The following is a 23077-nucleotide window of genomic DNA, read 5'->3' on the forward strand; positions in this document are numbered from 1 at the left end:
GTCTACACATGAGTTATTCTTTGGAGGTGGATTAAGCTAATCAAGTAGAAGTGATTCTGGAGTAAAACTGTCTACATGTGGTGTTTTTCCAGAATAGCTGTTTCACCCTTAAATTGCGCCCTAATATTATCTGGAATAACTTTCATGTGTAGACAAGCCCTTAGTGCTACAAGTGTGAGATGATAAACTCTGCCATGTAAACTGTGATGACTTATGCAGGGAAGGACGTGAATAAGCTGATTGATTTTTACTCTACCTTTTGAACTATTCAAGCAGTTCTGGAATACTATATATTTTATATTCCGTGTTTGTAGAAAACAAAGCATGCTCTACTTTGAAAATCATTCTATACAAAGATTTTTTTCATTTCACTGTATATTAAGAGCCTGTCTTTTTATGTGCTTTTACAAAGTTAAAATATACAATACAAAAGTAAATGTCTCCATATATTACATAATGGACTGCTCATGCCATCATGCACTTGCCCATAATAATCAGTAAACTATAACTCCCCATTATAACCACCTGCTCACCCCCAACTGGGTGTGGGGAGGAGGAGGGAGATCAGTCTTGCAGCATGCCTGAGAAGCTAGCATGCCTCAGAGTTTAGGATTCTTCAGGGAGAATGCTCTGCCAGCAGCCCCCTCTTCTTTAAGCCTGGGGGCTCTAACTGGTTGCTCCTACATCTGTATTACCTAAAGGCGAATTTTCAAATGACAACAAAGCCCCAAGCCATGCCAGTCTGTATAGATTAATAACAGCACCAGAAAGTCTAAAACTAAAGTGTTGTTTCAAAGAAAGCTGAAAAATACTCTGTTTAGAGAGAACATAGGAGTTGTCATACTGTATCACCATCTAGTCCAGTATCCTGTCTCTCTTAGGTTTCTCAATCAGCTTTAGATGCCAGTTTAAGCCTTGGTCTGAATCTTCAAAGCAATTAATGGCTCAAGCCCCACGTAATATTAAAGATTGAATTTCACTCTGTAAATTGCTGAGATAGTTTCAGTTCACAAGCCTTTAGAGAAAGGGTGTTAGAACAAAGTTTCTTAGACAAGGGGAACTGGCTGCAAAATAAACTTCCAGAGGAGATTAGGTGAGTCCAGCAGTCTTTAAGAAATGCTGAAAAACTTCCTCTTTGAAAAAACCTTTTCACCATAGCAAGGATGACATTCAGAACATTGACTCCATCTTCTGCTCACCCTCCTCCACCTGCCCAAACACCATCCCCAACAAATAAAAGCTGTAACAAACCAACCAACCAAAACAAAATATCCCAACCAGTATTTTACTCTGAAAAGGGAGAAGAGCCAGAGAATCAGTGAAGTCCTCTCTTACTATTGATTTTACATGGAAGGCACTCAGACTAGGTTGATGGAAGAATTCTTAACTCTTCGTTCATTTTTTTATTTGCAGTTCATTTTTAATTGACACACAATCAAGACCTGAGTTTTATATCTCATCCAAAAGGCTGTAGTGGATTTTTAAAAAAATATTTAGTGATATGTTCCACTCATCTGAGATTAGAAAAATGACCAGATTAAAGCACAATCAAACAGATAAGCACAGTCAGACAAATAAAGCTATCTGGACCCTGCACTTTGTAAATTAGTTTTAACACTTCACCTTCTGCCCCAAATGCACACATGTGCTTGTGTACACAGTTTGTTTTCCAGCATCAGACCACTTCCTCAGAGGAGGAGTTGGTTTTGTGTTTTTTGCTAATCCAGAATATATGTACCCTTAATTATTCTGTGGATTAGGGAATACTTCTATCTGTGTTTAAAAAAGTAAATCAAAGTCTGACTACTAATACCATAGATAGAACTGATCCCGCTGTTCCATCTAGGTAGTGGAGTTGATTTCTTCAAGTTATGAATCATAACAATTATAGATAGAAAAGACCTATTAGGTTACATCCACCGTGATGGGTCTTCTGTCATTTCTCACTTCCCTGCCAGGAAGACTTTTTTATATATATATATATATATATATTCAGCCTTTGTTTTCTAAAATGCACCCGATCCTTCTCATTCTGTCCGCTCCTACCACCTGAAAATATTTGTCTTCTCCTAGGTTTTTGCACCCTATAATCACTTATAGACAGTTATTATTTTTCTTTAGTAGACATTTGGCTAAGATATTTTTCTTTATTGTAGTTCTTTTAATTTTGACTTGTAAGTAAAACGACTAGAAATTTTTACCCCAGATTCTGCATAACATTTTTGGGTAAAATGATTCTTTCCTCAGTGAAATTCGCTGAACATATGAAAACACTCCATTGTTTAAAGTGAATGGATTTTAGTTTTGTTGTTTTATTTTAGTCAGGCTTGTTTTTAAATCCTTCTGTACCATGATGGGATCATTTCCACCTAAAGTTCCCTGCAGAGATGGTCCAGTCCCCCCTCCCAAAGTCTCATGTTCAAAACAATACAAAATCAAGACCCACATTTTCAAACTTATGTGGGTGCTCAGTATAGTCACACAGATCCCTGGTGTGTGTGCATGCCTACCTATGTGGGTCTTGCAACCCCAGCTGGCAGCCATGATAGATTTGCATGCCTAAATCAGCATTGCACACTTGGATGCACATATGTCAAAATTTGGTCCAAATATTACAGGGCTTTCAATTATTTGTTAAGGCCTTACACCTGTATTCCTGCAGCACAACATTCAGATAAATCTGGTGATTTGAAAGTTTGGCTTGATCAGAGCTTTTAAGGCTGCTGCTTGTCAGGCAGGCAAAACTCAGTCAAGGTCCTGTCCTCCTTAATGCTATAAATCAAGCCATGCTCCCCTGCTTAGGCCATATCTTTCTCCAACTATTGGATTAAATCAAGATTTTTTTCCCCTCACTTAGTAGTGAGAGCGAAGCACTAACCCACTCCCCTGTAAATGCTGGATGAGTGAGTGAACTGGAAGGCATTGATCTCATGGCTGCTTTGTGTGTTATCTGGGGAATGGTCAGTAGTTTCTGTCACTGCATGGTTATAGTAAAATAGCAGATACCCTAGCAATACTGAGCGCTAGACTCTGAAAAAGCTGATCGGGCTATTTTGACTCTGCACTGAGCTCTCTTTGCCCAATTCCAAACTTGGGTGCTAAGTGCAGAGCCAAAGCACATCTGTTCTTCAGCAGACCTGCAGTGCAGGATGATGAAGTGAGCTGTAGCTCACGAAAGCTTATGCTCAAATAAATTTGTTAGTCTCTAAGGTGCCACAAGTACTCCTTTTCTTTTTGCGAATACAGACTAACACGGCTGCTACTCTGAAATCTGTGTCTCACATTGTGGGCCAGGTCAGGTTTCTGTCAAATTTAAAAACAAAACATGGAAAAAGCACCAGGAATCCAAAAACCAGAATCCAACACCAGTAATTTTTGCGGGTATGATTCTGTATGACAGTTTTATTCTGGAAAAAAGCCTTAGTTTGGATGTAGTTATACCAGCTTTAAAAAGTCCTTTTGTTGGTATAAGCTGCATCTCCTCTAGGGGAATTTTCTGGTGCAGCTATACTGGCCTAAGGGGGGGACTCCTCTTTTAAAGCAGGCTAGTGTTAGCGAGCTGACATTTGAATAGGTGTGCAGTGTAATTGTGTCCAAGGATATTAGAGAGAAAAAGTGGGTGGGGTAATATCTTTTATTCAGTTGGTGAGAGAGACAAGGTTTCAGGTTACACAGAGCTGAAGAAGAGCTCTGTGAAACTCAAAAGCTTCTGAGTAGCAGCCGTGTTTTTTTCAAAAGCTTCTCTCTCTCACCAACAGAAGTTGGTCCAATAAAAGAGATTTCTTCATCCACCTTGTTTATAGGTAGTTTATTGGCGTTACCTTTTCCATTGAAGTGAATGGGGGCATAATATGTGTATTAAAGGTATCTTTTATCTGTTAAGGCAGAGGGTGCTGCATTCCAGAGGATTCCTTTACATCTATAAATGCTGAAATATGTTTTTCTGTATGCAGCATTTAATTAAAAGTATGAATTTTAAAGAATTTAATTAAACCTGGATAAATACCTCTGTGGACGTTTATACTTCAGTTTTAAGAGTACATTTGGGTTTTTTTCAGTTTACCTTAAATTTTTTTCCCAATCAACTTAAGCTTGATCTTATTTAAATTCTTCAGAAATAATTTTCTAATATAAAAGATCTCTGGAGATCTTAATCCTGGGTATGTGGGTTTCTGCTGTCCTCTGCAGACATCAGGCAGGATACTATGTAATCTAGAAATTGCTTTTTGGTACTGCACATACAATGAAGGCAGAAAAATAAACTCTGCCGTACTGAGCCAAGTAACTGAAAATTAGACAGAACAAACCAAACAGATAATATTGTCTACAAGAAAGGGGAAAAGGTAGACAATGAAAAATAACCTAAAGTCTCTAATATAACGGTTATAGTATAATATAAAGATTGTTTTTATACCAGTGATTCTCAGACAGTGATCCAAGAAATACTTGTTGGTCACATGATTGTGGCTCCTGCTTGGTTCTGTTTCTAAAGACATCCAATCAGCAAAAGCAGCTAGAAAAAAGGAGAGGGAGCTTTTTCCAGTATGAGGGTCCACTATTAAAGAAACAAGAGTCACCCTCATGAACTGGAACCACCAGTGGAACTGGGGCTGCCAGCAAAAGAGGGGACAGGGCTGCCAATAGGTCTGAGTAACCCGCTGAGGAGGAATGTCCAGGAGAAAGGAAACAATCAACTGGACAAAAATGTCTAGGGTGAGAGGAGAACTATGTGGTAGGATAGTGGGAGTAGTTGAGAAATGGATTAGGAGGTAGAAGGTCCAAGACACTGTATGTGCGGGAGAGAGATTAATAAAACAGATGGGAATGGGAGATTACATGAAGAGAAAATCACAAGTGGGATTATTTTTCTCAAGAAATGAAAATCACTGATTGCATAGAGCACAGTTAAAAATTACAGAAACATGCTTCTAATAACATATCTTCATGTAAGGAATAGCTGTAGTTGCCACAAGATCACTGGGTGATCATGAGTGGGAGAGAAGGTGGTCTGCATGGTTGTAGATGGGAGGAGAGGTGATCTGTGAGACATTGGGCTCAGTGTTCTGTTTGGTCACCACAGCAGAAGTTGAGCACCTGGTTTCAGGTCCCGAATTTTGCAGACAGCCACTCACTCATTTAGCTGCTGGAGTAATTTTAGAGGAACTTGAACTTTGCTCTACGCTATATCCCAGATACAGTGACTACCAAGGAGTCATTCAATAGGTAAGGCTCACCGGAGTGCAGTGCATACCGCCCACATCCCTTCCTCCATTTTGCCCCCATTCTGCGAGCTGATGAAAATGAAGGGGCGATGGAGTAGGTCTGGCTTTATGGGGAAGTCCCAGCTGGCTGTTAAAGCCAGCAATTCAAATCCTTTGCACAACCTGAGTTGCTCAAAAGGGCTGTAGCGAGCTGCAATATTTCTCTGAAGAATGTAGTTCACGCTACGAAAAAGTTTGAGTAAATTTGATCTATACTGTTACCCGAAATTGGGCCATCTAATAAGCTTAGGGAGGACTAATGACCCACCAGAGTTTGGCAGAAAGCAGCACATTTATTACACTGAAAGCTAAGCTCCAAAGAAGAAAAGGGAGTGTGTGGGGGGCGAGTCTCACTCACATCCACATACTCACGCTCCCAGGACAGGCACAGTACTGGCGATGTCAGGATCCTTCAGGGTAAGTGTCCCACAGCACAGCAATGGATGGTGTAATGAAGGTCAGTCTTCCCAAGGCACAATGGAATGCAACACAACGGACCACTGGCCAGCTGGCCCGGGCGAAGGGCCTCCATGGGAGGTACAAGCTTATTAGTGCACTCTTGAGCACGTGGCCACTTCCCCTTTTAAGGACCTGCTCCTCATGACCTGCGACTAGAGATGACTTGGCCGCATTTGGTTGGTCACACTCCACTGCAGGCAGTGTCCATGCAATGGATATGTGATCACTGCCTAATTGGAGTCCCAGACACCTTGTCTACCTTGGAGCTCTTCTGAAGCAGCCCATTCATCCCACAAGCATTCCAGGAGGAAAGGGGAGGAGGAAAGCTATTTCACAGGTATTCAAAGAGGGAGAGGAGACGAAAGGGGGGTGGGGGTGGTAACAGACCTTTTGAGCTTAGAGGTTATACATAGCATAGTCATACAGATCACTGCTGCTCCTACAACATATACCATTGACAAAAACAAACAATATCTCCCGCCCCAGGAAATAATCATCAATCTCTTGAATCGCTTCATTCAGTTATGAAGCAGTCTGAGAGAGTGGATTTTTAACTTGTCTGACTATGCTGCTTTGTGATTTTTCTTCTGCAATCATGTATTTGCTGCAGGGTCAGTGTCCAAAAGGGTGACTCAGGGTTTGTTGGAAATTTATTGAAGTAGCTGCTCTGGAATAGTTATTTCAGTATAAGACCACATATGGACACTTTTATTCTGGAATAAAATGGTCCATATAGGAAGTTATTCTGGAATAAAATTTTTAAATATGAAAGCTGAAATTCTTGCCTAATTGCTTGCCTCCAAGAATAATAATTCCGTAATAACTCTTTTAGTACATTTTCAAGTGTAGACAAACCCTTGTGCTCAGAGCAGTACTATTGATTCTGCATTTACTTGCTGTTTATCAATTTAAGTTTGACTTCTAGGGACATATTTTGAAGACAGAGCACAGTGGGGCCATCTGCCAACATACACAACCTGCATCCACCAACTTTTCACAGATAGATTGGATAATTGCATTTGTTGGTGAAAGTATGGGCATTCCTGTTACATCCACATTTAAAGAATTTGACCCTTAAAGTTTTTAACATTTGGGTTTTTAATTACATTTTTATTTTTCAAGTACAAAAATGTATTAATAAAATTAAGCTGAAAAATTGAAATACCTGGCCAACCATCAAATGAGCAGCTTTTTTTGACACGAAACAGTGTTGCCGATCCCAACCATTCAGAAATCATGAGTCAACACCCCACCCCCATCAAGAGATTTGATTAAAAATCAGGAAATTTAAAAATAAGTTTTGGATTCTTTTTATTTTCCTTTGGGTTTCTGAGCATTGAGGGTACAGCTGGCTCATGCTTCGGGCTTTTCTCTGCAACCATGAAAATTTAAAAAAAAAAAAATTAAATATAAAAGCTGGGATACTTGCCTCCAAGAGCTGGGCTCTTGGATACCATGCCATTAAGTCATGTGTTTGTCAACACATGTAAACATGACGATTCATGTGTTGTATGAGACACTCCCTCTTATAATGCACATATGATTTAGTTGGAAATGTACAAGAACGTTCCATGGGTGAAACAAGGCTCTTCAGACACAGTAATATACAGTGTGAATGGAACTGGTGGTATTGTCATTTGCAGGCCACATAAAGACTCTAAGCAAAATAGAGTACCTGCTGTGAGTGCATAATGCCTGGTTTTCAAATAATACTGCCCTTTATTTAAAAGAAAAATGAGTGTAATAGTTAATGAATAAATTGGAAAATTTCAGGTTCAAAATTAAGCAGTCTTAGTAGGTTAACTGGAGACTTAATTGTGCATTCATAGAATCATAGAAGATTAGGGTTGGAAGAGACTTCAGGAGGTCATCTAGTCCAATCCCCTGCTCAAAGCAGGACCAACCCCAATTAAATCATCCCAGCTAGGGCTTTGTCAAGCCAGGCCTTAAAAAACTCTTAAGGATGGAGATTCCACCACCTCCCTAGGTAACCCATTCCAGTGCTTCACCACTCTCCTAATGAAATCATTTTTCCTAATATCCAATCTAGACCTCCCCCACTGCAACTTGAGATCAGTGCTTCTTGTTCTGTCATCTGCCACCATTGAACAGCTGAGCTCCATCCTCTTTGGAACCCCCCTTCAGCTAGTTGAAAGCAGCTACCAAATCCCCCCTCACTCTTCTCTTCTGCAGACTAAATAATCCCAGTTCCCTCTCCTCTACTTGGATATTATTTTTACCATGCTGGTAGTGCCTAGAAGCCTGAACTGAGATCAGTACATACACCAGTATTGCCAACTCTCACAATTTTATCAGGACTCTACTGATTTTGGGGGTGGTTTTTTTTTAGCAAATCTGCTAGTTCATGAATTTTCCCTTATTCAAAATGCCCCACACTTCCTTACAGTCTACCGGCACATGGAAGTGAGGCTGTCCTTAATAAAGTTGGCTGCCACTTCCCACTATTTTCAGTGAGATTGAAGTCATGCCCAGCAGCAGAATGGCTGCCATGCTATGGCCCAGGGGACTGGACAGAACACAGACATTGTGAGGAATGGCAGAGACGCTGTAAAAGGGGAATGGAGAGAGTGAGGGGTAGCAGGTGGCAGATTTAGAAGTTCAAGAGAATGGGGTCCAGAGAGATGGGAAGGAGGGGGCACAGAGCAGCTGGAGGAAGGGGAGAAGTTTGTGGGGGGGTGCTACCCAATTTTGGGCACAGAAGGGGGGTAGGGGGGAGACAGGGAAATGTTTCTTGCAAAAGGATAATCCAATCCCACAATGTTTTTATTGTGACATTATCACTTATATGAATGATAGACATGAGTTTAAAGTTCTTTAATATCTGTATATGTAACTCATCAACCCTAAACAGTAATATAAACTCGGTGTGCAAGTGTGAATCATAATGCAGTAATTAGGTCAGTGGTTCTCAAATGATTGACCATCCAGGCCTCCTTTTATCAAAGGAAATAAAATAGGAGGGCAGAGAGTTGAGGCAGGTTAGGAAATGGATGGCAGTTGCCATGTCTTAAGGTTGAGGAGAGGATAAGTGGGGTCTCCTCCCGATCAGCTAAGAGAGATGTTCATTTTATGTATTGGAGGTTGACTTTTCAGGTTCACTAGCAGAGGAATAGAGGAGAGTGAAAAAGTCAGAAGAGACAAAATAACAATTTGATGGGGAGAGTTAAATTGTATGCTATTTGGGGCCAGTTTCATGATATGGGGAGTCTGACTCATAATTTTTGATCTCTTGTGGTTGGCAATACTGCATACACATAGTAAAAGACAAAGAAATACTTATATAAATAAAAAATGGTAGGAAAAGGAAGAATTATCATCCACAATTCTATGGATGGGAAACTGAGGCCCATGTAAATTAAATGACTTGACCATGGTTACACAGGGAGTCTGTGTGGCAGAACTGAGACTTGAACCAAGATAAGTGGAGTCCCAGTTTAGTATTTTAACCACAAAGCTAATCCTTCCACATCCACTGCAGATATTACTGTGATGAGTGCTCTGAAAAACCTCATAAATAAAATGAGTAAGTAAACTCCCCACTCATCTCAGTCGTCCCTGCAGATCAGCGGGTGAGGCATACTGGAAATGAAGAGTGTGAGGCAGCTTACATTAGTTTTACATGTGCTGTGGATAATGAGGACTTAAGTTGTCAATGCAGGTGTTAAAGGTTCAAGCTTGAAAAACTAAGCTGTTTGTTTTAGTTAGTCTGAAACCACTGAATAACCATTCTGACCTGGTCTATGCTTAAATTTAGGTCATCCTAGCTGCCTTACTTAGGGCTGTGAAAAACTTCACACCCTGTGTGACATAATTACATAGACTTAACCCCTACTGTAAACACAGCTAGAATTCATGTGTCGGCCTAGCTACTGCCTCTCAAGGGGATAGATTTACTACAGGGCTGGAAAAACTCTGTTGCTGTAGTAAGTCTCTACGCTAAAGCAGTGTAGCTTCAGCTGTGCTACTGTAGTACCGGAGGTAGTGTAGATATACCCTCAGTTTCTGAAGAATTCAAACTATAGGAATTTACTTTCCAATATCAAAAAGAAAATCTGAACAAAGGCTCTTTTCTAGAAGACATTTATGTCCGGGCTGACACTTGATATACCAAGTTTCAGACCTGTGCAAATTTAAATATCTGTATTATAAATTTTGCTCAGGGCCATGCAGAAGCTGTTAAAAATGTCACAATAATAAATAGATGAAGTAGGTAAAAAACCATAAGGGGATTAATGGGAATAGTCAGCTGACCATGGCAGTGCATGGACTGTTATAAAGCTGTTAGCTCATCTGAGTTTTCATTGCTGCTTCATTCAGTATTACAAAGATCAAGAAAAATTATCTCCTTTCTCAATATTTTTTTCTCCCCTTCTCTATGCACAGCTAAAAACATTTAAAGAGAAGGTGGAAATGTAATGAATGCTTTCAATATTATTAAGCCTCAGAGTAACTTCACTTCTGCAGTAAGGAAGGTTGTTCCAGATGAACATGAAAAACACATTTCAGAGCTGTTGTTCTGCTATCTTGGCTGCCTTCCAAAGAGACTTTGGCAACAATTTCAAACCCTATAGGAGCCAGGGCTGCATTTTTGAAAGTGAAGTCATAAATGGCAACTCTTTCTGTTCCCCTCACCAGGCCTCCTCCTCCTCCTGCAGAAATGGCCAGCGTGGTAGATGGATTTCTAAGTAGTTGTGTTTAAAAGTCCTGTGTTTCTTAACAATCAGTGGGAAAGTAGTACTCAGGGTCTGTATGTTGTAACCTGTATGGAGGTAACTTCATTTTTATTTGAAAGGGATCTGCCCTAAGCATTGTATTGAATTCATTTTGGCTATGTCTACCCTACAAGCGGTATAGCAGCACAATTGCAGCTCTGTTGCTGTAGTGTGGACAGAAGGGTTTTTTCTGTCACTGTAATAAATTCACCCCTTAAGAGGCGGCAGCTAGGTTGACGGAAGAATTTTTCCATTTACCTAGGCTATATCTACACTATGTAACTTTTAGTGACACAGCTGTGCGCTACAGCCGTACCGCTAAAAGGTGCGCAGTGTAGCTGCTGTTTATCGGTAGGAGAGAGCACTCTTGCCAACAAAGCGCTGTTCACACCAGCTCTTGTAATCGACAAAACTTTTGTCTTTCGGGGGGGGGGGGGGGGTGTCATTTCTGAATGACAAAAGTTTTGGCTTTCATTTGCCAGTGTAGACAAAGCCCTAGTGGTGTCTATACTGGGGCATGGGTTGTCTTAACTACGTCTCTCAGGGCACACCCTGAGCAACATAGCTTGATCGACCTATGTTTTAGTAGAAGACCACACCTTTGACTCTTTAACACACACACTTGTGATATAACCTTGTTAGGTTTAGATCCGTGGCCTGGCTTAACAGAGGTTTCTGAACTTGATTATGTACTTTATATCCTTTCGGGTTCAACCAAAGAAAACACTTTTTATTAGTTAATAGCTAGGGGAGGGGCAAGGAAGGAGATGGGAACATTGTCCCCTGAACATAGAATTGGAAACCAGAAACCACCTGACTTCTAATCTTGATTCTTAAAATGACTTTGATTTTGGGTAAAGCAGTCTTTCTGCTTCAATTTCCCTTCTTATAAAATAGAGAATATACTTATTCAAATTGCACAGACATGAGAACTAATTAATTAATGTTTGCAAAGTAGTTTGGAGATGGGAAGTGCTGAGTAAGTATTCTTATTTTTTATCGGGATTAAACACGTGGCTAGGCATGCAGTCATTTTCACTGGGATCTTTTTCATGGTTATGTAACGTGCACCACTCACTCACAGTCATAGCTAAAAAGCCTCTTCTTTTACAATTAAATGCTACTGCACCAGTAGTTCCTAATATTTGAGCTCTGAGTATAGTGGAGAGAAATAACCCTGAATGAATTAAATTGTCTGAGGGAAAGCCATATGTGCTGCATCTGATTAAGTTGCTGTCAGAAGCAGGCAGTTGATGGATGATGCCCATTCTTGCTAATGTATCATGCACAGACATACAAGAAGAACTTGTACTTACTGAAGAAATGTGTGTCCCCTCAAGGTTGGCAGGATTTTTTCTACCTTACTATCCTGCAGGATTCACTGACTTACTAGTGCAAATGTAAAAACCAAAAGATTTGTCTATAATTTAGCAGCAATTTGTATTTAATTTCTGACTTCTCTGCTATAATGTGATCCCATTGCTCATTGTATAGAGATCTTCAATTACTAAAATTCTTCCATTCTAATGCAACATTTTTCAGGGATTTTTTCTTTATAATATGTTTTGTACATTAAATGTTATCCTTCAGATTTTATTCCCATTGCTTAGGTGATCTGGTTTAGTTACATTGCAGTTATTATTGTATCAAAAATGCACAGCTAGAGTTGGGTGGGAATATTCTGATGGAACTTCTGTGGAAAATGCAGATTCATCAAAAGCAAAACATTTGGCATAACTGTTAATTTCAGTGAATTTGCATTTAGGAAAAGAGACAAAGCATTTTTGGAATAAAACATTTTGATTTTACATTTGAAATTACTTTTTTGTTACAAAATGTCTTTTATTTCATATTATAAAACACATTCAAAAAAATTAAATGTCAAAATGGAACATTTAAATCTTTTGTTCTTTTGTTCGTTCGTTCGTTCTTGGAATTTTGAAATGCATGGTGTTTTGTTCCATTCTGGAATGAAAAAAAAAATTGTCATGGAACTTCCCACAAATGGAAAATCCAGTTCCCACCCAGCGCTTGGTACAGCATTGTTAATAGGAAACCACATATCCATTCGTGTGAGAGCTGAGTTGCCCAGTGATTGACTGAAAGCTGTGGGGAAGTCTGCCAGTTCTCGCTATTTGCTCAGGGAACCTCCATTTTTAAACCAAAACAATATATAAAGAGACTTAATCTTACGAGCTTCTATTGAAAACAAAACAACTTCATGCTTGAATGCTCTTGCGACATCATCATTAAAAACCATTGTGAAATGTCCCAAAGCACTTGACAAAATCTCTTGCACACCTCACGCTCGTTCATTCTCACATACACAGACTCTCTTATATAAAGTAATCATCCCTGTCAATTCTGTATTAAGACCTATTGGCAGACCACAGATATTTTTTAAGAGTGGTGTGCTCTTAAGAAACAGGACTAGAGGTTAAGTTTCCTGATCTCAAGTACGTTCATGGGTATTGCTCTTTGGCAAATCATACTACAGCCTTTGGACTTGGCAGAGTAGCTTCTGGTAAAAATGCTCATATGCATTGTTTGCTGGACAGAAATGAAATGACTGGACATTGACTCTCAGGTAGATTAATATTGTGTAGTGCTCTTCCCCTGCTTACGAGGGGCTTTAGTTAGTGGAAAAAACTAAAGTTATTCGTTTTTTAAATATGTACAGATCATGCTTAAGAAAATGTTTAAAGAACACATTTAGCTTGTATACTTAAGTTAAAAACGTTGCTAACAATATGAAAAACACAGTAATAGTGGATTGGGCACCTGTAAAATGCATATTAGGTGCTACTTAGGGAGCTTTGTAATAATTCTTTCTTCATCTAACCCAGGGGTGGGCAAACTATGGGCTGGGGGCTGCATCCGGCCCTTTAAACATTGAAATCCGGCCCTCAAGCTCCTGCCGGGGAATGGGGTCCATGGCTTACCCTGCTCCACGTGTGCCGTGGCTCCACGCAGCTCGTAGAAGCAGCAGCATGTCCCCCCTCGGGCTCCTATGTGTAGGAGCTGCCCCCTCAGCTCCCATTGGCCAGCACTCCTGACCCCCTCCAGTGCCCCAACTCCCTGCCCCATCCCTGAACCCCTTGGTCCCATTCTCCTACACCCCCGGCCGGAGCCCTCACTCCCACCCGCACCCCACCCCTCTGCCCCCGCCCAGAGACCCCTCCTGCACCCTGAACTCCTCATTTCTGGCCCCACCCCAGAGCCCACACCCCCAGCCAGGGCTCTCATTCACCCCAAGCCCCAATTTCATGAGCATTCATGGCCTTCCATACAATTTCCATTCCCAGATGTAGTCCTCAGGCCAAAAAGTTTGCCCACCCCGATCTAACCCAATCAACAAAAGTCGCACTGCTTTACAAAAATATGGTAGAAACTTGGCTGGGTTCCGTTCTACTGTTTAAATGCATGCTGCTATATACACCAACACTGTATAGTTTAAAAAATGTGTCTACTATGGAGACAAAACTCAAAAGTGTTTACGCATAAGCATATGCTGGAGATTACACTTTATGAACAGACTACATTTATTTCCAAATGCATTTTAATTATTTATACAACTAGTGTCTCTAAATGGTTTTAAACCTTTCTATATTTTATTTTAAGAGAAGACATCTTATTTTCAAAAGATGGACGGTCAGATCTTCATTGATGTCAATTAGCTGAGGATCTGGCCCATAAAAGAGAGAGTCTTTAGTCCCAAAATGAAGTTGGGGGCAGATCCTCAGATGGAAAAAATCAGATATATAAAAATATAAATAAAATTACAAATAGTGACTGGTTATCAAAACAAAGCAGTAAAGTATTGTCCAAGGCACAGATTAGCTACCAAGATTGTGCTATAATGTCTCAAATGAAATCAAAGGTGTTGAACGTTGTTTCTTATTTGTGTTACTTTTCAATCCTAAAGACAATATTTCCTAGCTGCTGGGGCCCAGTGAAACAGTAAGGTTTTTTATTGTTTTCTTTTATAAATAAATAAATTTAGATAAAAGCAACCCACATCTAATCCATATCTCCCACTGGATGTGTGTTCTGTGACTTTTGTTTTAGGATTGCATCGTGGTTCTGAGTGTGGACAGTAAACTATTGCATGATTTTCATGGCAGCATTGCAAACTTGTCACATAATTTTGGGACAACCAGGCAGAACTGAGAAAACATGGAAGAGTGATGGGTGTATCGTATTATACATATTTTTATGCACAGTAGGTACAATGTTGGATACTGTAAACACAGTATAGAGGAGAGAAAACAGAGAAGAATTATTTCTCTCAGGAAAAGATGACAAATAGAATCTTTCTAAAAGTATCTTGGTTCCATTAAAATAATTTTAAGGAAGGAGGTGTTTGGATATGTAAGATGCTTTAGTTTTCTCTGATGTTTAAATAAAGAACTATTTTACTCTCATTCTTTCTTCTGCAAACCAAAAAATAATGACATGGCATCATCCCAAGAACTAGCTCCATCGTGTTATAAATTTTTATATTAATTTCCAACAAAACCATTGGTGCGTCTCATTTGTCAGCTTTTGCTCTTGGCTTTGAAGTACATCCCTTGGCATTACCTACAAGTTCTCCCATGGAGCACCTGTGAAAGACATGGCATGTTCAGGGTCCTTAACTTCCTCCACATCTTCATTTTGGGGGACATCCTTTTGCTTCATTACCATCTAAGCTAACTGTTCTCTGTTCTTTTGAAAAGGAAAATTTCTGAGTTTTGTAAGCTCAGAACCCAACTTTATTTTAATCAGTTTCTCTGTTCTTATTGCCTTTGATTTTTTCCCCAGGAGGAGTACAGAGCAGAAGGCATCAGCTGGCACAACATAGACTATATAGATAACTCTGGCTGTATAAATCTTATCAGCAAGAAACCAACAGGACTGCTCCACCTGCTGGATGAGGAAAGCAAGTGAGTATGAACTGTCCGATGAAGTGAGCGGTAGCTCACGAAAGCTTATGCTCAAATAAATTTGTTAGTCTCTAAGGTGCCACAAGTACTCCTTTTCTTTTTGAACCATTTCTGAAAGTCACAATAACTGCGGTCATGTGTTCACCAAACTCCAAAGGCTCACACTGCCTTACCCAAATTATGTGTGCACCAGGCAAAAGGAGAAAACAGTCTGCAAGGCTACTGTTGGTGGAAGCTATACGCTTTTGAGCTACACAGAGCTTTTCCTCAGGTTGCCATGGAGGAAAGTTAAATGAGAGAGGGGGAGAGAGAGAGAGAGATCTCCTTACCTCGTTTAGTATTGTTAAAGGGAAATGTTGGAAATGCTTTTCTTCAATATTTGCTTAGAGTGCAATCTCACAATTGTTTATGCTGAAGTCTTCTCTTTCTTGGTAATGTTTGCCAGAAAGATACCTAACGCACGAATCACTATTTCTACTTATTTACGATTTCATTGCCCTCCTAATTGTTTTTAGTCTAAGTGCTTGCATTTAACAGGGTAATGCAAACAGTGGAAAATTTGTTTAAAAAAATTTAAACTATGAACTAAAAATGTTACTTATATCAACAGTCTCCCCATCATAGGGAAGAACAGCTAAGGTTACCTTTACTTTGCTTCTGTTCTTTCTGCCAGGTCTGTGTCTCAGGGCATGTCTACACAGTTACACATAGGAAAGTTAAGGTGAATTTATGGAATATTAGTTAAAGTACATTAACTGCCTGTGTGGATGTCCTCATTCAGAAGTAAAGTGGCCTTAGTTTGCTTCTAAAGTTAATTAGGCTATGTCTACATTGAAACAGCTACAGCAGCACAGCTGCAGCATTCTCCCATCACTGTAGTTAATCCATCTCCACCAGAGGCAGTAGCTTGGTCAACAGATGAATTGCTCCATCGACCTAGTGCAGTCTACATGGGTGTTAGGTTGGCTTAACTGCGTTGCATGGGGGTGTAGATTTTTCACACCCCGGAGCGACGATAGTTGGGTCAACTTAACTTTTTAAAGCAGATCTGGCCTTAGTCTGTAGCAAACTAAGGCCCCTTACTTTTGAATGAGAGCATCCAGACAGGGATGTAATGTGTTTTAATTAGTACTCAATAAATGCATATCCTTAGGCTAGGTCTATACTTAAACCGCTTCAGTGTAGACACTCACTACAGCGACAGGAGGGGTTCTCCCATCAATCTCGTTAATCCGCCTCCAAGAGGCAATATCCAGAAGAATTCTTCTATCGACTTAACATTGTCTATGCTGGTGGTTAGGTTGGCTTAGTGACATCTTTCAGATTTGTCCACACCCCTGAGAGACATAGCTATGCCAGTGTAACTTTTCAGTGTTGACCGGCCATTAGTTAATTCGGCTCAACTTCCCAGGTAGACAAGCTCTCAGACTTGTGGGAATTTTGGCCTAAATCCTCCAAACGTAACTTTCTAGGCTCATGGGCAAGAAGTCCCTAGTAGGATCCACTGACAAAGTTCCTCCTTGATAATTCTGTTGGTGGCAGATGGGGAGGGTCTATTCCCTTCTCTAGAATAAACCACAAGCCTGCTCTCAAACCTGGTGGCTCACTAGCGACCTACAGTGGGCCCCCCAGTACCAGGGCAGTGCAGCTCCATTGCATCTGTGCTTTCAAGGACCTCCCCCAGTCCTCTTTCCCTAGTGACCCTAGGGAGTCCTGCAGTAAAAGTGAATACAGCAGTAGGCTTGTATTAACTTTTCCAAGGACTTTCTCCAGAGCCTCAGAGGGGACGAACGGTTTCCCAGCCTGCCCATTCTTTGCAGCCTCTCTCAGAATGGAACCCCAGACCCACAGAGTACCACCAGAGATGCCAAAAGTCAGGGAGACAGTACTGCAAAGACAAATGATTCCCTCCATGTAAGAAATGAAAGATCTGCCTGCTGAGGGTTCCCCCATACAGAGATATGGAGGAGAGCAGTCCAGGGCAGTATTTTTTGAACCACAGATTAATTTGAATTTTATTTTTTTAAAAGATAGAATTTTAATTAAATTTTTGATAAAGCTTTAAAATATGGACAAAGGCCATTTCAACTGCAAGCAAATAATACACAAAGTTCAAGGGGCAGTGAATTGACATTTTGCTGTGAAAAAAACCATGGCCTTGATTTTTCTATCCATTTATACCAGTGTACATCAAGAGTAACTTCACTGAAATCAGTAACATTGGTGTAGAACTGGTGTGGGGTGAAATCGGGCCCTGTGATTTTATTTACACACTTCTGTGAACTTTTTAAAAAATGCCCTCTTACTGAGATCTGTAAAAAGCTTAAATACTGAAGTTATGTATGCAGCTAAAATAGCCCATTTCTAGATGTGTGAATATGCCATATACTCATGAGTTGTGCATTTTGAGTCATAAGGCTGAAGACAAATATATCTGACCTCTAGATAATGGCAGGTATCTAAAATAATCATGCTACTATGAATATATTATTACAAATAGTTATGTGCATGACTATACTTTTGCAATTGATTCATTCTAGACCCAGTTAGCTGTACTAGATATCTGCAGTTGGAAGCTTCATCAGATGTATATAGTGTGTATTTATATACAGATGTATGTTAGCATACGTATATTGCCAAATGCAGCTCAGTACTGGGTATATCATCTGTAAGCACAGAAAAGAGAAAAGCAGAATGTTCCCTATTACAATATATGGTCTGTCAACAAGGGTGTGTGGTTTTCTTCTTTGACTTCACAGCCACCTTCATTTTTTCCCCTTTTTATCCAGTTTTCCACAAGCCACAAACCAAACACTACTGGACAAGTTCAAGCGTCAGCATGAGGGGAATTCTTACATTGAATTTCCAGCCGTGATGGAGCCTGCTTTTATCATAAAGCACTATGCTGGAAAAGTGAAATACGGAGTGAAGGTCAGTCACAACAGCTGTTTACTAACACTTACATCAGTTAAAATGCATACTAGCTGTGACTGGGTACCCGTGTACCCAAGGCTGCAGTGTGGATGAGTAAAAATTAACACAGTTTTATTGTCTGCTAGAGTTCAGATAAGATTTTTTGTATAGCAGCAGTGGTCTGAATGTAAAACAACTGCACGTTGCTGAACTGGGTGTCGGTGTGAAGAAGGTAGGCACAAATAGGGAATGTCAGGCTGCCTGGAGTGGCTCCCAAGCATAGGTGCCAACCTCAAGGCAGATTGTCAGGAAATAGGACACGAACCCCAAATTGGTTGTGTGTTCTATAATTAGATTTCACCAACCAAATAACAAGGGTGTGCTTCTTAGGCACTGTAACAGCCTTACCATGGAATCGTGGACAGTCCCCTAGGCTAGGACATTTTGATCTACCTTCCATCCCAGGCAATCCTGCCTCTGTGATTAGATGGTCCCTTATGCCAAAAATCACAATATTCAGGTTACTCCCAGTCCCAAAGGACTAGACACTTGCCCCAGGTCAATTGTACCTAGTGTTGCCAACCCTCCAGGATTGTCCTGAAGTCTCCAGGAATTGAAGATTAATCTTTAATTAAAGATTGTCATGTGATGAAACTCCAGGAATACATCCAACCAAAAGTGGCAGCCCTCATTGTACCCTAGATCTGTCACTGGAGACAACACTTGTAGCCAGTCGTTTAATAAAGCTAACAATTTATTAACTAGGAAAAGGAAATAAGAGTTCTTTACAAGCTTAAAGCGGGTAACACCCACAAATGAGTTTCAGCCTTAGATTCAAAAAGCTAATAGAAACTTCAGTAATAAGCAAACGCCATATGTCCTGTAGGGTTAACCCAAGCAAAACAGCTGGGGGGAGGGGGAGGGTGTCCTTTTGCTTATGCCTTGTGATTCTGGCCCCTTTAGAGTCCAAGCAGCAAGAAGAACCCAGTTTCTCCTTGTCGGGATTTTTATGCCCTTCTCCCTAGAACCCAAGTTGATGGGAGGAGTTAATGCATAGGTCTCTTTTTCCTGGAGGGGGTGAAGAGTTCAGTTAACATAGTCTTTGTTCTTTTAATGTCTCACCATGGCTCATTTGGTTTCAAAGACTTTGTTGTTAGCCAGGATCTAACATCTTCTGTAGGAAGCCAGCATTTGAATTAGAGAAGGCGTCTTTCCTGTGTGATGAATGGTTACAAAGGTTTACAATGCAAACATTTGCTGTTGCTTTATAACATGGGGTACGGATGAGGAAGACTAATGCATGCAGAATCCTAAAAATTATTCATAAAGTCTAAACATCAAACACATCCTTACAACTCTAATATCTAGCTCAACAATACTAACATACAGGTGAGCCAGACTGGTTTCAAGCTGTGCATTTTGTTAGTGTTCAGTGAGGACTGGGGCTTTGGCATGAGCTGGCACCTGGTCAGCTAGCATCACAGGGGGCAAAGGATTTATACAGTTTATTGTGGATTAAAGTATAAAGTTTCAAACAATGTTTTTAAAAAAAATTAAAATGACAATAATCAGAACCTTTTAAACATAAACATAGACAAACAGAGCAGCCACACCTTCTTTCTGTTTGGTCTCCCTCCTTGTACTGCTTCTTCCCACCCATACTCTTGGTTGTCTTCCATTTTGTGTTGTGGGTAGCTTTCCACTCCAAACTTGCCAGGACTTGTATACATGCGTAGCTGTACACACACTCTCTCATTGGGGCCTAAGATTGCACATTCAACAGAATTATTCAGTGCATAAAACTAAGCAGGTGCATAAATCTTCACAGATTTGGTGCTGTAGATTATAAATTCTTTGGGAGAATAACTGGGATTTGTATTTTTCTGTATAGTGCCCACCTTGCTTGGCATTACATACATCAGCAGTTCTAAACCTTTTCCATACTGGGACTCTCATCCTCGCTAGCCAAGATCATTCCCCCCTTACTGACTGGTAACCTGTTCACTAGCCCCAGGTTGAGAACTCCTGGAATAGATTATAATATTCAAAGTTGATAGTATTATGGCACTGCAGAGGAAACTCCTTTGAATTCTTGCAAAGATACCCAGGTATACAATGCAGTGAGGACACTGAAGCATGGGCTTGGATACACTGAGTCCACAAGCCCAGATCCCCCAGACCTGCGCTTATTGTATAGTGAAGACATACCCACAGACATTCTTTGAAACACCAAAAGATACAATTTGCAATACGCTTCTTGTTGCAACTTCCTCTTCATGTTCCTTGTCTGAAGCTTTAAATTGATCGCTGCCAAGTTAAAACGATTATTCTGCTGGAGGAATGCCTTGTAAACTTAATTAACTGACACAAACTCGATGCAAACTGAGTGCCCGTGTGTAGAATTAACTTGGATTTGCATGGCATCACCAGAGTTTTGGGGTCATGGTTTCTCCAGATTACAGATAGTATATTGTTTATGGTTCATATACTAGCAATACAAGACCAAGTGCATTTTCTTTGCCTTCAGCCATTTTACTATTAAATAACTACGACTGGGATTTTCGCAGGTGTCTAAGGAGATTAGGAGTCCAGCTCCTTGAGGCATATTTAAAAATCTCATGCTAATTATTTTAACCTTGACCCCATTGACATTCATGTCACTAAAAGTATTGGGCCAGATCCTCCCGACAGCTGTTTGGCACCTGGCCCGGCTTGTGTGGGAGACTAAGTAGGTGCTATAGTGTTTAACTATGTACCAAAAAATCACATTAAAAGATTATTAAGTTTGTGGTGTCAAGCACCAGTTTTTAAAATGTCTGTTTTATTAGACATGTGTTGGACTGAGACATTTCAGTAAATTGTCTTGCTTTTGAAAGCTATCACATGCAGAAGAACAGCAAGGACAGTATAAATAAAAGTTGTCATATTACAGGAAGAGTCAAAAGAGTCCTTTTGTCTTTCTCGCTAGGATTTCCGGGAGAAAAACACAGATCATATGCGGCCGGACATTGTAGCTCTCCTAAGAAGCAGCAAGAACGCCTTTATCTGTGGGATGATAGGGATTGATCCAGTGGCTGTGTTCCGCTGGGCAGTCCTCAGAGCTTTTTTCAGGGCAATGGTTGGTTTTAGGGAGGCTGGAAAACGATACACGGAGAAGAAAACTGGTGAGTAACAGATATTGGCATCCCACCTCTGTACATCTTTGAATCTTAATTATATACAATACATACACGATATGTCCCTGACATCTGATTTCAGTATGATTAAAATGTTATCCTATCTAATTTACACACATGCTCCTCTTCCTAATAATGTGTTCAAAAACTGGTGAATTGAATGGCTAGATTTTTGAGTAAAGAAAAGTGTTACTTTACATGTTGAATAAGAAATGCAATGGAGCCGTAGCAATTTGTGATGAAGGATTCTCATTCTGATGTTGTTTTACCTTTTCTGTAGGATTTATTCTTATGGAAATGTGCATGATTTAAATGGAAGCTTAAAATTATGAAGCAAAAAAGGGAATACTTTGATTCTTTAAATCATAGTTCTTTCACTTTTAGCATAAAGTCTGAAACCACAGAAAATAGGACTCTGCTCTGTCATTTTTCAGACTGTTCACCCTTTAAGCCGAAAGAGAGAGTGTTCTCCTGTCCAGCACAAATTCATAGCTGTGCGGTCAGCTAGAACAACGTACTTGCCCTCATGCAGAACAGGGAGGGCAGTAAATTAAATGAAAGTAATGTTGCATTATCATGCTGTGTCAGGCAATACTTGGCTGTGCTTGTGAAACATTTCTCTGCGTAACGGTATTCCTGAACGATAGGTACAAGCTATTACTACTAATTTCTGGGCACAAGAGGGCTTGAAATTCATGACAAAGCTAAAAGAAAAGGAGTACTTGTGGCACCTTAGAGACTAACAAATTTATTAGAGCATAAGCTTTCGTGAGCTACAGCTCACTTCATCGGATAAATGCATCCGATGAAGTGAGCTGTAGCTCACGAAAGCTTATGCTCTAATAAATTTGTTAGTCTCTAAGGTGCCACAAGTACTCCTTTTCTTTTTGCGAATACAGACTAACACGGCTGCTACTCTGAAACATGACAAAGCTAGAACATCAGCAGGGAAAAGTCAGTACAAAGTTAAAATTAAGCATAGAATCATTCTGTTGATTTCTAGCTTGAAATGTTAATAGATTTGCATTAATAGAGTGAAAGAAGCAAGGAAAAATCATATAATTATGAAAATCCACCCATTTAGAATAAGTTTCTCTGCTCAGTGAGAATACCATCAGACCCTTGGGTCAAATCCCAAGAATAGCAAGAAACAAGACCAGCCTTCAACTCTTCAGAAGAGTGAGAAAAAGATAGCCTGAGACAGAATAATTGGAAAGACACTTCTGACAAATGAACCTGAGACTTTTCTTATATATCAGTACAGGGGTTGAGATAGTGAAAGTTCCATGATGACCATTGTAATGCTGGGAGGTAGAGGGGAGAGAAGTTTCACTTGTAAAGCTCCCATTACGCATTGCATGAGAGCTGCAGCTTTCTTGAGACCTTGTGCTAGGGGAGGGGGAAAAATCCCTAGAAATCTAGTTCTTTGAAGAGATGTTCCTGCCTTTCCCTCATAGGTTGTGGGGTGTGGTTTGTTGTTTCTTTTTTAAATCTTGCTGATTCACAAATCCCTGCTGGATAGCTGGCTGGGCTATAGAGTGCTCTCCAAGGAAGAAAAAAAATAAAAATGCTATCTCTCTGGCAGCAAGAGCTATTGCCAACCCTGCCCT

The 23077-nt window shown here is 40.2% G+C and overlaps 1 protein-coding gene across 33 annotated transcripts in view; it reads left to right on the forward strand.

Moving 5' to 3' along the window:
• Window positions 1-23077, forward strand: part of MYO9A (myosin IXA) — a 471574-nt gene that overhangs the window by 345133 nt on the left and 103364 nt on the right. For all 33 annotated transcript variants that reach the window (XM_038418673.2, XM_043494428.1, XM_038418680.2 and 30 more), the window contains 3 exons: window positions 15257-15378; window positions 18168-18309; window positions 21260-21455. In XM_038418673.2, the coding sequence (XP_038274601.1) occupies window positions 15257-15378; window positions 18168-18309; window positions 21260-21455 (460 nt within the window). The remainder of the gene's footprint in view (window positions 1-15256; window positions 15379-18167; window positions 18310-21259; window positions 21456-23077) is intronic.

The sequence above is a fragment of the Dermochelys coriacea genome, chromosome 10 (assembly GCF_009764565.3).
Source record: "Dermochelys coriacea isolate rDerCor1 chromosome 10, rDerCor1.pri.v4, whole genome shotgun sequence".
Taxonomy (NCBI): Eukaryota; Metazoa; Chordata; order Testudines; family Dermochelyidae; genus Dermochelys; species Dermochelys coriacea.